We start from the raw sequence: 15,365 nt of genomic DNA, 5'->3' as shown, positions 1-15,365 counted from the left end.
TTAATAATACACATGGAGAAGGACCTACTGTACATCAGTACGGAGCTGTTTAAATTGAGGTGGTGGCTGTTGGTACATGGAAAAAAAAATAATGTGTTATGTATTGCATATTACGTATCACTGAAATTAATGGGAAAGGACCATAATTTGCCTTCCCAGTCCATAAAATCTACAGCCAAGCCAGACAAGGAATACTTTGGGAGCATTTATTGTTTTATATCGCTTTTAAAAAACAACTCAAAATAAGCAGCATAATGCATTAATAACAGCTTACTAAAGCCACAAAGGAGATCGTCTTCTGTATTGTTAAGTAAAATATGGAAGAAAATATGGAAGAAAACCTAATCAGAACATTTCAAAAAAATATGGGTCATTTATCTTGCGCCTCCCTGGACACCGTGTCCCCAGGGCTACTTTGGGCACAAACCTGTCCCTTCCTGAGCTCTCAGGGCTGTGCTCACCGTACCTTTCTCCTTGGGCAGCCTCTGCTCCCCAAGCCATTACGTAATCTTGCCGTCATTCCCCTCCCCCCGCTTTTTTTTTTTTTCTTTTCGGGCTAAATTATTTGGAAAACGGAAATCCAGTTCGTTCGCGGTATGGTATTTCCCTGTTGCCTCGCTATGTAAAACACCCGACTCCCTCGCTCAGAGGCCGGCACCGGCTCCGCGGGGGCCCGGGCGGGACGGGAGGAGCCGGGCACCGCCGCGGGCCCGCGGCGGTGCCCGGCTCCTCCCGTCCCGCCCGGGCCCCCGCGGAGCCGGCGCCGGCAGCTGGTGACTGGCTGGTTTTGCTGTCAATCACCGGTCATCCCTCCCACCCCACCTCGCAATCCCGCCTCCTCAGGGCGAGGCGCGCGTTGATTGGCGCGCCGCGCTATCAATCAGCACCACGCTCCGCCCCCGCCTTTCCTCCCTCTCAGGTAGCCCGGAAGATGGCGGCGGCGTCCGCAAGGGTTCTGTGAGGGGAGCGCGGCCGCCGGGCCCGATGCCGCGGGCGGGCGCACCGCGGAGGCGGGGGGCAGCGGCTGCCGGCCGGAGGCGCTGAGAACCGAGAGCCCCTCGTTCGGCGCCCGGCCTCGGGCATGCGGCAGTGCGGGGGGCTCGGCGGCGGCGGCGGCGCCGGGCGGTGGGGGAGCGGCGGTCCGCCGCCCCTCGGACCCCGGCGCCCGCTGGGGCTCGTCCTCCTGCTCTCGCTTCTCCTGGGGAGCGGCGGGGCGGCGCCGCGTCCGCCGGCAGGTGCAGGTGAGGCGCGGGGGGCGGCGGAGACAGCGGGGCTGGGGGCGGTGGGGCCTGCGCGGGGGAGCGGGGCGGCCACGGGGCCTCCGGCTGGGCCCGCGGCGCGGTGGCGGCGGGGGAGCGAGGGGGCTGCGGGTTGCCAAGCCCCGTCCCTCCCCCGTCCTGCGGGCTTGGCGCGGGGAAGGGCCCGGCGGGCCGCTGGTCGCCCCGGCGGGGTGGGCTGCGGCCCCACCCGGCTGCGGGGTACGGCCCGGGCCTGCGGCACGGAGCGTACCCCGCTGTGGGCGTCTCGGCCCCTGTGGGCTGCGCTGCGCGCCCGTTTTCCCTCTGCCTTTACCCACGTATGTTCTTTCTGTAGCGGGCACGGTCCGAGCCGGTGCAGACCTCAGCGTGGTTTTTCTTTTCCTTAACTTGGCTGCGAATCACCGGTTCTCCTGTTCCCGGGTGGAGGCTCCGCAGGGCCGGCGGCGCGTCCCTCCTTTCCGGGCGGATTAGGCCGATCCACCCCGGCCCCCCCGGCCCGGGCTCTCTAAATAGTCATGTAGTTCACGTTTATTTGCCTCTTCTGTTAGGTAACGCTAACTTCCTTTGATTTTCTTCCTTGTTTTCCTAAAAGCACAAACTAAAAAATACTACTTCTCAATTGTATGAGCTACTGGTTAGAGGTTTATTAGTACTGGTAGGTAACAGCTATCTCTTTGATTTGGGGTTTCTTTGGTATTTCATTGGGACTTGCAAATATAATGTTATTTTGGGACTGAATTTTGTTAGGTTTGGCTTGAATGTGTACAGAGCTTCACTTCTAGCCATGAGGAGTTGAGCAGCTGAAATAGACAATATGTTCAGAGAGGAGGAGCAGTGGGGAAGGAGAGATCTGAAGCACAGGGATTAGGTAATTTGGCTGCTGTTCCACAGAAAGTATCAGAACTGGGAGTGGAACCCATACTTCCTTTATTTTTGGACCTGTGCCTCTTTCCCAATCATTTTTCTTGAGAAGAGCGTTTCTGAATTGTTCATAAGTTATTCCCTCCATCTGCCTTCTTTGTAGTCTTTCTTCTTACTTTCTATAAAAGTAAACTGCTGAAAAAGAGAAAACTGACAGTCAAACCTGTATTTCCTTTGGGACTGAATGATAGTTTTCTCATTTATGAATTACTTGAAGTTTGTCCAAATAACATTAACTTCTCTTTAAATTGTAAGGTAAGACAGCAGAATTGGTTTTGTGTGGGGGTCTCTTCCGTCTTGTCTGTGTCTTACTTTTCCTGAAATGCTGTTAATTTTTCTGTTTAAAGATAGATGTCAATGTCTGCATCCAGTGTTCTCTTTTTTCTTTTTTTTTTTTTTTTTAAATAAAAATTCCCCTTTGTTATCAGGACTATGTTATGTACCTTACGAAGGTGGGAGATCAAAACATAACTTCCATGACACTGGTAAAAAGCTTCACACTCAGAATGAAAAGTTGATTGAACAAAATGCAGGAGACAGTATTAAGATGTTGGTGCTTTTTTGATTATTGTTTTTTCAAAAGCTGAATCAGGTATGTTAAGTGCAGTACTGCTAAGAGAAGTACTTATGTTGTAATATAGGACTAACACAAAATTAATGAGGTATGGTAATTTTATATTGTCTCTGGTTATAATTTTAACCCAAAGTATGTATACATGGGATGTGATCTGAAGTTTAGCAAACTGCCAAATTCTGTCATGGAAAACACGGTGTACTCCAGGAAATGAAACTACTGCTTTCTACTGTATCTTTGCCCATAAGAAGAAGCAATGCATTTGGCTTATTTTATTGACAGTTATTTAGTATTTAAACCTTAAAGGCCTCTAAAGGAACCTTTCCCAGTTTCACTGGCATCACTTTTGCTGGGAAGACTTCCTACTGAATGAAATAGTGTGCGCAAATGGGTTTGTGTGCAACAGATTCTTCGTCTGCAACGTGTCCTGTATCATCACCACAGCAGTAACCAGTTAGAAAGCTATGAGGACTTTTTTTTCCCCCTTCATTTAAATAGCTTACCAGTGGATGACAATGAACCTTCTCTGTTGTACTAGGCAAATTTTATAACCAATCTAGAAGAGAAAACTGTGATTTTTAATTTGCTGGGTTAAGAATCATGAGTTGTGTTTAAAAACAACTTCATGCATATTGTGAATTTCTCTCTCATATATCCCATGACAGGTTGCTTTGATTTCCTGTGCTGGGACTGGCAGGTGCTGATGGTCTCCGTTCTGGGCCTTGGCAGTTTTTCCAGTTCACTGTAATGCTCAGTCTGATACTTACAAGTTATAAACTTGTGAGGAATTTAATGGTCTTTTCATAAAATAATTAGTAACTGGTTTCAGAATTATTTCAGGATCCCACAGTTCTTCACCTAGCAAAAAGGGTTGCTTCTTTGACAGCGGAGAAACATTTTGATGCATGTTGCCCTGAGCTTGTTATAGGAAAGGTGGGAGTCCACAGAAAAAGTAGGAAGGTGTCTGTAGTAGTGGTGGTGAACTCTGAGGAACAGTTCACAGAATATACCCCTAATAAATTAACTTCTCTTCCAGGGAGGAAGCTGGAAAGCAGGAAGTGCTGGGCAGGTTCTAGCAAGACTAGGTTGGATTTGTTGTTCAAAAATGCTCCGTTTTGTGGAACTGCTGTGGAAGTATGCCAGACTGTGTGGCTGGGGAACTGTCAGGTTCCCAGGGCCTTCGTTGAGATGAAGGATGCTGCTCTTTTTAAGTGTGGCTTCATAGTGTTTGCAGATGAAGGCGTGCATTGATGATGTGTTCTATATTTGTCTTGCCTTTTTGAGGTTATATTTCTGAACTCATGTAACTTTTTTTCTTTTCAACAATAAGGAGAAGAGATCAAGGAAATGAGGCTTTAACTGTTCCCCTGGTAGGGTTCTTAGCCATTACTGTAGAATGTAGGAAAAACAAGATGTAGAAGATGCTAATAGCTAAAAATACTTTGACAGCTTAGATTTAATTTATTGTGTGAATGGAAAAGGAGGATACTGATATGTATCGTGATAGTTCTGAATTTAAGGTTTCACTTTATACTGGAGGTGAGAGGTGGGGGCAGGTCTACTGGAAAGTAGTTCATAGAATGAAGTGCTGTAGTTATTTTGAGCCTGTGGAGTATTAGTGATTTTACCTGAATGCATCGGGCTAAGATGACTTCCACTTCTAGTACTGTGTGGCTGAAATAAGGGCATTCGGGAACTACTCTTAAGTAGCAGTATTTTGCAGCCAAACATAGTGCATTATAATGTGACACGTCTGCTTTACTGCGCTAAAGCTTTGCATTTACATTCAGGCTCTCTGTCCATTCTTCTGACTTGGATTTCCATACTCGCCATTAATTCAGCTGACTCTCCAACAAAGCTGAGAATCCGAATCAGACAAAATATTTCTATAGTCTCTGTGCTGTGTGAAGTCTTTGCAAATACAAAGTAACAGGGACTCAAAAATATTTGTATTTTCCTGTAAAACTGGAGTAGGTGGTAGCATTTTGTTGCAGGTGTGTTCAGTTTCATGCTTGTGATGAATTACATAGTCTGTTCAGTTGAATTGAGGCAGCTGGACTGGTGCCTACATGTTTTCTTGGTTTGTGCTGAGAACCTCAGCCTCGGGACTTCCCTGCTGGACCAGTTGGCTGTCACTGCAGTGAGTCCCTGCTGATGAGCTTGGTCGTGCACAGTCCAGGAAGGATGCTGAGGAATTGGTGTATAGACATGCATCTGGAGTACCTAGATGTTCATGCGGCTATATCTAGTGTAGTCAGCTGGCCATAGATGACAAGTTAGAACTTTGAGATTAAGTCACTTTTTTTTTTTAGTTGTTAAGATGAGCACTGTAGCACATATATACACTTGAGAAAATTGTTGCTTTTGAGTTGCTTTGGCTTGATGTTTCACTTGGAGATCTGTCAGACTGGGGCCCAGTTGTGGTTGTGGCCTGTAGTTTGGTACAATGTAAAATATATGTGACACTTGCACATAATAAGAAAAGTGATTTTCTAAGCATATGCAAGTGAGCAACTCAGATCACTTGAAGTTAATAAAAATCTTGCTTTTAAAGTGGGGATTTTAATTAGTGGTATATGCTTTTCTTGGGAGTAGCCTATCTTTCCACCCCCTTTCAAGCACTAAAGTTGTTTACTTGTCTCTAGATTTCTTTTTCTAAGTTCTGTCCCAGATGCCTAATAATTGTAGAGCTAGAGCTGCAGAAGTGTCTTTTATCTTTTGTTTCTACCTGTGAGATTGTGACTCTTGAGGTAAGAAGCCAAGCCTGCTCCTTGGCCTGCAGGGATGTTCCATGCAAGGCTTTGTTCACAGCCTTGGTCTGTTCTCTGTGCCTCTGGCTGCCGAGTGTCTGGACTTTGCTACAGCTAAAGCCGTCCTTAGAGGAGGAGGGCGTTTTCTGAGGTCGTTTCTCACATCTTGAATGCTTGGGTGTATTTGGTAATTCTCAGGTGTTGTTGCAGCCTATTAAGATAGCACTGATTGGAGACAGTCTAAAGGTACATTGTCGTCAGCATCAGGTGCAGGTCATTGGTTTGAAGGCGCCCATTAGTTAGTGCTGATTTTGCCCCAGATCCTGTATAAAAAAAGGAATTTGTGTTACATAGCGAGATCCAGCATTCTATTTGAAGAGCACAGAAGACAAAGTTGTATTTTGGGGGGCTACTGAATAGCTGTCAGGCAAATTTGAACAGCAGTAATTTCTGGACGCTCGCCGTAGTCTGGTTTGAGTCACTACCCACGCTGGACAGACACCCTCGGTCCGGATAACGCCAGGTGCTGCAGAAATAGTTCTCTTTCAGTCCTAATGCTCCAGTTCTGCAGCAGCAGGACAGCACATGGTGTGCTGGAGCCTTCCTTAGGTTTTATTTTGGGTCTGCCTTTCTATTTGGTGTGTGCATCCAGTACCTGGGGCTCGATATGGCTCTGGATATAATTTGCAACAGCTTCCATGCTTTTATCGCTGTGTATACACTCTTTGTTTTCACTGTACTGCTGCTATGAAAGGTCTCGAGCAACATCAGTGATAGCAGAAGCATCCTGTAGACACTTCTATAATCAGAAATGTACAAAGCATGTCAGGATAGCTGTTCCAATCTACGTGTGTAGTTAAAGCACAACCAGTGGCAAGGCATTGTGCCACATACAGCTTAGGCAAGGTGATGGTGTGAGGCGAGTTAGGTCAGTGAATTGTCTTCTGGGGGATTTCCAGTATGAAATGCTGGTACAAAGTAACACCTTGTCCAACACTACTACACTCAGAAAAGTTTCCTTAATGGTAAGGAAACATCACTGTGGTGACTTAAGTGATGTGACGTTTTTAGGACTACCTTTGCACCCTGAGACTTCTTTGGTACAAAAGAGGTGTAGAAAATTTTAACAGTAGGCTTTGGAGTGCTGGCTTTTAAGCTTTCAGTCTGTAGATCAGATCCAGTTCTCCAAAATCAGTCGTTCATCCTACGGCCTGTTCTTCTTCCAAGGGATCCTTTGCCTGTGAACAGGGATGAGAAATAGAGCTGAATAAGCTCTTTTGGCAAAATGCTGCTGCTTGCTTTCTTTCCCACACTTCTTAACCCAGTCGTACGTTGGAGATGGAAATGCATCTACTGTAAAATCAAGATTCTAGAAAGTCTCGTCACAGGAAGATTGCATGTATGGATTCCTTTTACACCAACAGAAAGAAATTAGTCTCTTCAAAACCTGTATATCTTAATAGATTGTATTCCTGTCAAATGTGAGAAAGAGGTACTGATGTTTTTGTTTCCATGCTGCAAGTACTTCTGATGGTTTGAGATACCATGATGTATAATCTTCTCATGCTTCTTTAAATGATTGTGGTCTGCTCTGTCTAAAAAAAGTCTACAACTCCTGTGCCTCACTGTTGGAGAAATGATGTAGCAGATGAGAACATACTGTACTTGAGCAGGAATTAATTGACAAAACCAACATCTAGCAGTATAGAATAGTGTGCTCTGCAGAATTTCTTATATACGTGTATATACATAGAGACACACACTTAAGAATGAGGTGGTACCTTTACAAGATAATAATGCTACCCAGATTTTCCAGAAACACTGCCATGAAGGTATAGGGTACATAATTATTCAACATGCATATTTTTTCCCTTGTCTTAAGATGCCTTCGTGCAGGCATGAGATTCTAACACTGAAACTTCAAACAGATCTCACTTTGTAAACACTTGAAGTACTAGCCTATATTTAGTCCTTATTAAAATTGAGCAGTGTGCTGTTGTGTGAGTAATTCGTTGACATTACTGGGAAGACTCGGAAGGTAATAGAGTAAGGACAGAAATGTAAAACTAACCCCAGCTCACGGTTTTGCTAGTTACTGACTGTTCAGCCAGCACTCAGGGCAGGACAAATGTTCGGGAAAAGAGAGGGTGCGAGCTGTGTTCTGAGGGAGCTGCACTGGGTGAGAAACCAGTGTTGCCTTAGGATATGTAGCCTGTGTCTCCCTGCCCTGTAGAAGCTCACTTGAAGCACACTCTAAAAGTATTTAGGGGAGCATGGGATAAAAGAGTTTGAAAAGCGTTGGCTTAGATTGCAGGATAGGCTTGTATTCTTTGTAAGGACAAATGGGAGGACTGAGATAATTTGCCAAGGATTGTTAACGTACGGAGTTATGCATCCGGTTGGGATATGAAGTAGCTGATATTTCTTCTTGAAAGTATTGTAACTTGTTGCATAGAACAGTAATGATTTCAGGGACACATGTCTGCAAAACACATTCAACTATGAAACTGGCTTTTGTCACTGTAGAACTATATCCAGAACACACGGTGGGTGGGAGGGCTGTGTCAGAGGCGTTTTTTATTGCTTATGGGGAAAAACTCTGTAGGAAATTGCCGCTTGCTGTCTTCATTACCCCTACTTCTGATGATTATCTGTTGTAATAAAGAAGAAAATCTGGTGGTTTTTCAAAACAATTGTCTGTGCACATGTGTTGGCCTTTAATCCTACCCACCTCCCTCATAAGGGACTTAAAATAATAGAGTTCTAGGATAGTACAGGGATTGTAATGGACAAGTTTAGTAGAGGGGTGAAATGTTTCAATTTCTGTCTAGAAGAATGTAGTAACAGAGGAGCCTGTATGTGACTTTTCATTTCATTTTATTTTATTTTTTCTTCTACTATCTCTAGAAGTCTTGTCATCTTACTTGCATCTTTCTAAGCGTGAGACTTTGATTTAGGCCATGTAACACAATTCAGATGTAGACAGGAAATAGTTTCATTGACAAACTGTTAATTAACAAACTGTATTCAGTAAGATTAAATACAAGTGTGCACAAGTAACTTGGACAGCTGTAATTTTAAGTCCTTATGAGTTGTTTTTTTTTTCTTGAGACTATGTCTAGTAATTAGGATTTTCCATAGTTGTAGGGAAGAAGGGAAAATAAAATCAGGTGATAAAGTGCTTTTGCATAAAGATACATTTGTAATACCCGTACTGAGGGTTACTTCTGTTAGTTATGCAAACTTTGCATTATCCAATGTAAGGGTAGTAATAATGTCATGAGAGGACAGGCTTTTGAAATAACTCTCTACAATTAATAAAATTTTCAATAGTTTATTCCAGATTATTTTTATTGTTTTAAAACTTTAAACATTTGTATTTTCTTTGAATGGCAATAAGCACTAAAAAGCTGAAAGCTGAAAAGTTCAGGTATAAAGTGAGAACCTCATTAAAATCCCTTAAGGAGTGTTATTTATGTCTGTGCTTAGGGATTTGCTCAATGAAGGAACATTTCCAGTCTCTGCTTGGAATACTTTGGGCATTTGGAAAAAGTTTCAGATTTCATTCCGGTGCTGGCATTGTGCTGAGGACACCAAGTCCACCAAGTCAATGAAAGGCATCAGATCTGGGGAATGTTTCTTCTTATTGTACTGGTAATGGTCATTCAAATCAAAGGGCTAACTGGAATTTGAGTGCCTCTCATCCTAAAAGTAGCTGCTTTTTTTTTTTTTTTTTTTTTTTTTTTTTTTTTTGGGAGAATGTCTGAAGTGCCGACAGTGCTCCTGCAGAACTTGTGTTAAGTTTTTGTTTGCTTGTGTTGTGTCTTAGTTGAAGGTTGGTGGTGGTTTGAATGCAGTTCTAATACAGTATTTTAAAGCCTATTGTAATACAGCATTGCACAACCAGATGATGGCATAGCACACATTTCTGCTGAAACTCATTCTCAAAAATTCCGCTGTTCTTTGCCTCAGTTGTTAAATGGAGCATAGCAGGAAAAAACTGAGATGACGGGAATGCAGTAACTAATGGAATGCGCTCTTGGGTTGGTTTTGGTTTTGTGGATTACAGGAGTTGCAATGCATGTTGTGCTTCACCTTGTCATAAAATCAGATATTACACAATAGATGTGTCTAAAATTGTTTTGAATTTGTTTTAGTATTCTACCTGTTACCCATGGGCCTTTAGAATGTACAGGCCTGACTGTATCTGTATTGGTTTTGCGCCTATTACTAGCAAACCTCTGAAGATTTCTGGGAGTAAATAAATGCAGGAGGAGAAACCCTTTGTGAGGAAAAGATAATGATCTGAATCTGAGTTGAGAAGAGCTGTGTATGAGTCAAGAACACTTTCCCACTTAATTGGTAGCATAGGAAGGAATTACAGCATTATTTAGGAAAGTTGGGGTAGCTATTAAAATCATGTTTATCAAAACCACTGCAAATTAGGGTGATAGCAGTGATAGTACACTTTTTAATCTGGTTATGTTAATATCCATTAACCTCAGAGTAAGTAAACTGATCAAGTTTATGGAAGATACATAGCATGGAAGTAGCTCAGGAGCAAAGTTAGATTTGGTTGTTCATTAGTATTTTAAAGGCTGCTCTGTTCCCACTTGGTGTTGTAAAGTAACATCTCGGTTCATGATTCATGATCATATAGTTTGAGGGTGTCCAAGAGGCAGTTTAAGTGACTGCTGTGATGCTGGATTTGTGCTTGAAATCATTAGAGCTATTAGTGCGGAACTGCCATTTATATAGCTGCTCTCAAAAGAAAAGAGGCTCTTGCTTATGCGATGGGACCGTTGTCGCGTAGCAACTGCTGTGCTGAGAGCTTCAAATCAGATGCTCCCTTGAAGTTCACAGTGCCCTAATAATGCTTAATTTATCTGGGCCCTGCACTGCCTTTATCACACCCGTGAATGTCTTTTAGCAGTGTACTCAGTAGTGTCTGTCATGTATATTTATTTTTTTTCCCCCAAGCTTAGCATTGTGTGGTGTCGTGCGTTTTTTATCCCAATTTCCTGAAGGCTGAGACCTTAATAATGTGATTAATGACATTGGACCAACTTGGAGAGAGTCAGAGTTCAAGTGTCATGACCTTTCATAGTCTGGCAGTAGCAGGGGCCCAGGCCTGTTCCCCCTCATGGATACAGACGGCTGGCCCCGCATCCTTCTGCGTGGTGGCTGCCGCTGCTTGGCAAGTGGCTGTGGCTCTTGGCTAATGGGAGCAAAGGAAGCCACGGGTGGATGACATACATGGCTGTCTGAGAGTACTGGGCGCAGGCTGGGAAATTGGGTAGGGAAGGAAACCAGTTCTAGCAAGAAACAAACAGTGTTCGCTTAGTTGTTGCATTTGGGAGTCAGTGGACTATCTTTTGAAGAAAGTAGACTTGAAAGAAAGTTAGGAACGTATAGAGAATCCTGACCTATATAAACTGCCCTGAAATATATTTTGTATGAAAATAGCATGTTTCAACAGGTGGAAGAATGTTACTAGATACTGAAGTGTATGTTCTCAAGTCTATACTTGATCCTGAGAATGCCAGTGCAATTTATCATCATTGTTTTTTCAGTGAGCGTGTTCATGTACTTGCCTGCACACAGGGTTTGACTGCAGGTATGCTGTGCTCAAATTTAGGCATTAGTGTAAAACTTGCTTATGAAATGGCAGTCTTCAGAGGTGCTGAAGAATCTGGTTCAGTAACTGTTAATTAAATACCTGCCTTGGCCAGGGCTTTGACTTGTTTATGATACCATGTGCTTGTTAAGAGTGGGTAAATAACAGCATAAAATCAGTATTTAATACTGTAAGGCTTTGAAAAAAGACCTTATTTTCTGTCTTGATAATTTAGGATCATCTTGGTGCCATTTTGAGATGGAACGTTTACTAGCACAGAGTTCTTTGTAAAGCATTCTGTTGTGTTAACCTTGCAGTAACACATATAGTAACACAGACACGCTGCATCTCCTGCTTGTTTTAATATAGTAGTGGGATAATCCAGGCCTCTTCCTCCTGCTTGAGTAGTTTGGATATAACAGACCGAAGTACTCTAGACTGTTTGCATTAGCTGACAGGAAGCCTTATACTGTTGGCATTTTATATATCGTATTTTGGGGGTGTTTTGCAGTTCCTTTCCTAAAGAACAGATTCTGACTTCTGGATAGATATTAAGTTGTAGTAGGTCGTTACTGCGTAGGGTTACATTAAATACAGTAGGTTTGTAAACTGAGATGATATACTGAGTAAATTTATTAAGTTCTCTACTTTAGAATCTATTATGTTAAGGTTCTTAACTTCTGCATTCGTTATGAAATTGTGAGATGTTTACTGGATTTTATCTAGCTTTAGATTAAAATTAATTAAATTTACAATGTATTTTAACAGAGTTCTTTTATTAAAGAAAACTGCTTTCTGCAATGACTATATAAAATGGTCCTCTGCATTTAATTTCTTTCTGATTGCTTTTTCGGTCAGGCTCTTATAATAGATAGCTGTCATTCCTTCATACTTTCACAATTTACAAACGAAAGGAGGTATTCAACATCTCCTACCTTTTCAGTTCCGAGTCATTTTACCAAGCTCTAGTGAATTAATCATTGGATGGAAATAGTTGAAGAATGCAAAAGAGGTTGTAGTGCAGCAGGTTTTTCAGCGCTTTGTCGAACCCCAGTTCTCATCCTTAATCAGAGACTTCCATTACTGAATATGCATTTATGCAAGCTATTAAAATAACTTTACTTATAATAAATTTTAGCCCAGTTATAGGTTGCCATCATTTTATACTTAATTTTACATTCATTTTTTAAAAGTGCAGATTAAAAAATATCACTTATTAATTACTATGTGAGAGGCTTGAAAGTTTATCCAAATAGAGACGATTCTGCGGTTCTTAGTAAGTAGCTCTTGTATGAGTCATCTGAAACGCTATTCTCTAAGTGTTGCAGAAACTTGCCCATGATAATTGGTGTTTTTCTTGTATTAAAGCATCTTTTTATAACTTTGTGAAATTTGCCTGGTGCTTTTGGAAGCTTATGTGTCTTCTGTTGTCGTAATGAGCTGTCAATGGTTAGTTGCCTTTTCAGAGGTGATCTTTGCTTTCCTTTTTTTTTTTTAAAAAAAAAAACCCAAAACAAACCAAAAAACAACTTCATTTCTGCTTCCAATTAATTGCTGTTAGTTCACACACTTTATTTTCCTGGGAATTATAGAAGGGCTGTAAGGTTAGGAAGTAACATAATGAGCAGCAGGAATTTATTTATTGTTTCTGTATTCATTCCAAGGTACTTAAAGGAGATATTTGTGTTATGGGGAAGAGGGTAATTTACATGGCACACTTAGATTTTAGGCTTTATAAATGTGCAGTTTTCTTTACAGAAGGAATTCCAACCAAAATATGTTGCCTTTTTAATATAAAGTAGTTGAATACCCATGCAGTGTATCTAACACATACAGTAGCAGCTTGTGATTGTTAGTGCCTGTTATGTCTCATTTTGAGTTAAGTAAACCAGAAAACTGGCATGAGACCACTGGGAGCTTGAATCCTCCTGGCTGGATTTGCTGTGATAACTTGTGGTTTCCTGGGGGGTCCCAAGTGGGATTTGAAGTTCCTGCATTGAAGTGAGCGTGGTAATGTTTCTGTAAACACACGTCGTGGTCACGCTGCTGTAGTTGTGATAGTCCAAGGGCACAGGAGGGCAGTTTGTAGGTAGAGATATCACCTTGTAGCAGACCAGCTAATATAATTACAACGGATGTACTTTCGGGTGCACAAGCCCTTGTCAGGTCTTGAAAAGAAGCAGTAAGATGAAAAGTGGTAAAGCAAATTTTGAACAATTGCTCCAAGTTTTGGTAGAGGCTGATGAAAAAGACCTTCTAGAAGAAGCTGTGGTATTTGAAGGAGGGGAGGATGCTGATGAGAAGTGATAATGCTCATCTCCTGTGGGGAGCAGAAGGACACTGAAATTCATGTTAGCCATGTGGGCATGAAAAAGGAGACGTTATAGTGTACTATAAAAACAAAATAAAAGTTTGCTAGCTTTTTTTTTTTTAGTGTTTTATAAACTTGACAGCTGAGGTGCTTTGTACCTCCCTGTTAAGGATCTGGTCTAAAGTTATTCTTGGAATAGTCTTTTAGGCAGTCTTTTAAGTCTTTACTAGCAGTCTTTTAAGACATGCTAGTAATGTATACTGTGAATACTAAAACATGCTCGCGGTGTCCCAGTTCATCGTGTAGTGATTTACTTCTGCTTGGCTAACTTTCCCAAATGCATCCAGTACACTGGGTGAAATGTTCTCCGGGGTTCAGGAGTCTTGCTCTCCTACTGGGAGGAATCTCTCTTTAATTGTGGTGATGTGTTCACGGGTGCTTACTAGTCAGGGAAGATCGGCTTCTGTTCAGTGCATGGTCTGCAGTGAGTTGACTTCTCATGTCAGTGAAGTTGGTGGTGAAGGTGAGGAAGCTGTTTGGAAATTAAGTGAGGTGGGTTTGGAAAAATGTTACCTGGTAACATAAATGGTTACTTTTTTGTAGTAAAGCTATCTCTAATTATTTGGTTTCAGTTAGATGTTCAAAGGAATGTTTTATATTTTATCTAAAGCTATATTATCTCTGTGTGTGTTTGTTACAGTAATTTAGCTAATGACTTCACAAAACGCTTATATTTGTGGTTTAGGTTACTGAACATCTGAAGGAAGTAAACATAAATCAGCTGTTACCTTTCTTTTTTTTTCCATGTTGATGCTTACAGATGGAAAAATACATGGGTGTTACATAGAGGACTTGTTTTAAATGAATATAAATTGTTCTGTTGAGAGCCCTCTTCAGAATTTTGACTAAAAGGTGGTAAGCAGCCTCACACGGTGGTCTGTATTTGAACAATACATATTATCTAGAAATGGAGTATTCATGCTCTCTTATGAGGTTAGAATGGCAGAACTATTGTGGAAACTAGAAACAGTATCACTTCTTTGAAAACCTTCCTTTTTTGGTTGACTTTTATTGTTGTATAGATGAAATTCCTAATTTATTGTACAGAAAACCTGTGATCTTCTGAAAGTATGCTAACACTTTTTAAAGCAGTATTTTGATTATGTCAACCTACTCTTTACATGTAATTAGAATAAGTGATCAATCTGTGGAACATGATGAAAAGCTGTAGCTTTTTTTCTGGAAATTTCTTAATTACTTCTTGCAGCTTTTTGAAGGTATAAGAGATAGATGGCCAAGTCAGTATGTCCCTTAACTAGTGGTCAACTTCTGATATTTCTTTATTTCTTTTTGAGGCTTCATTTATGCTGTATTCTGTTGCCAGACATTCCCACTGATACTCAGATGTTCCCAAAAAATCCAGTCAGTCTAAGTCACGTGACTTTGTTTAACTTTAACACCGATGTAATATCTAAATATATCTTACGCAGATATGGTCCAACTACTCTTCCAGTCCCTGTGGCGGTACCTCTTTAAAAAGAAACAACAAGGCCAAACCTAAGATGTGTGCTGAGGTCTCCTAGGGAACTGCGTATCTTTGTTCTCAATTTAAGATGGAAATAGGGATGAAAACAGGTTTAATTCCCCTGGCAAAGATTTAAGACTTTTATAAATGCCATTTAAAGCTTTTGATCCTGTATGAGTAATAATAATCTGACTTAATCATAGAAAATGTGTTGTAGAATGTTTCTATATAAAATTTTTGAAAATTATTTGGAAGTGTGTTTACAAAGTGGTTGGGGATCATGTCTAAAATTCTTGAAATGGAGACAAATCACCTAATGAATCACAAGAAATAGAAATTGGGGTGATCCAATTAGACCCACTGTACTTATGAAAGCAACTTGTATATTTGGCAGACTGCCATGAATGC

The 15,365-nt window shown here is 41.5% G+C and overlaps 1 protein-coding gene across 3 annotated transcripts in view; it reads left to right on the top strand.

Moving 5' to 3' along the window:
* Positions 1 to 913: 913 nt before the first annotated feature.
* LMTK2 (lemur tyrosine kinase 2) overlaps positions 914 to 15,365 on the top strand; it is a 43,650-nt gene continuing 29,198 nt past the window's right edge. For all 3 annotated transcript variants that reach the window (XR_010072184.1, XR_010072183.1, XM_063343286.1), the window contains exon 1: positions 914 to 1,241. Coding sequence is in view for 1 of the 3 variants with exons in the window: in XM_063343286.1 (XP_063199356.1) it covers positions 1,082 to 1,241 (160 nt within the window). In the remaining 2 variants the exon portion in view is untranslated. The remainder of the gene's footprint in view (positions 1,242 to 15,365) is intronic.

Source organism: Chroicocephalus ridibundus, chromosome 8, assembly GCF_963924245.1.
Source record: "Chroicocephalus ridibundus chromosome 8, bChrRid1.1, whole genome shotgun sequence".
Taxonomy (NCBI): domain Eukaryota; kingdom Metazoa; phylum Chordata; class Aves; order Charadriiformes; family Laridae; genus Chroicocephalus; species Chroicocephalus ridibundus.
The sequence above is the reverse complement of the archived record's forward strand: the minus strand, read 5'-3'. Positions and strand labels throughout refer to the sequence as shown.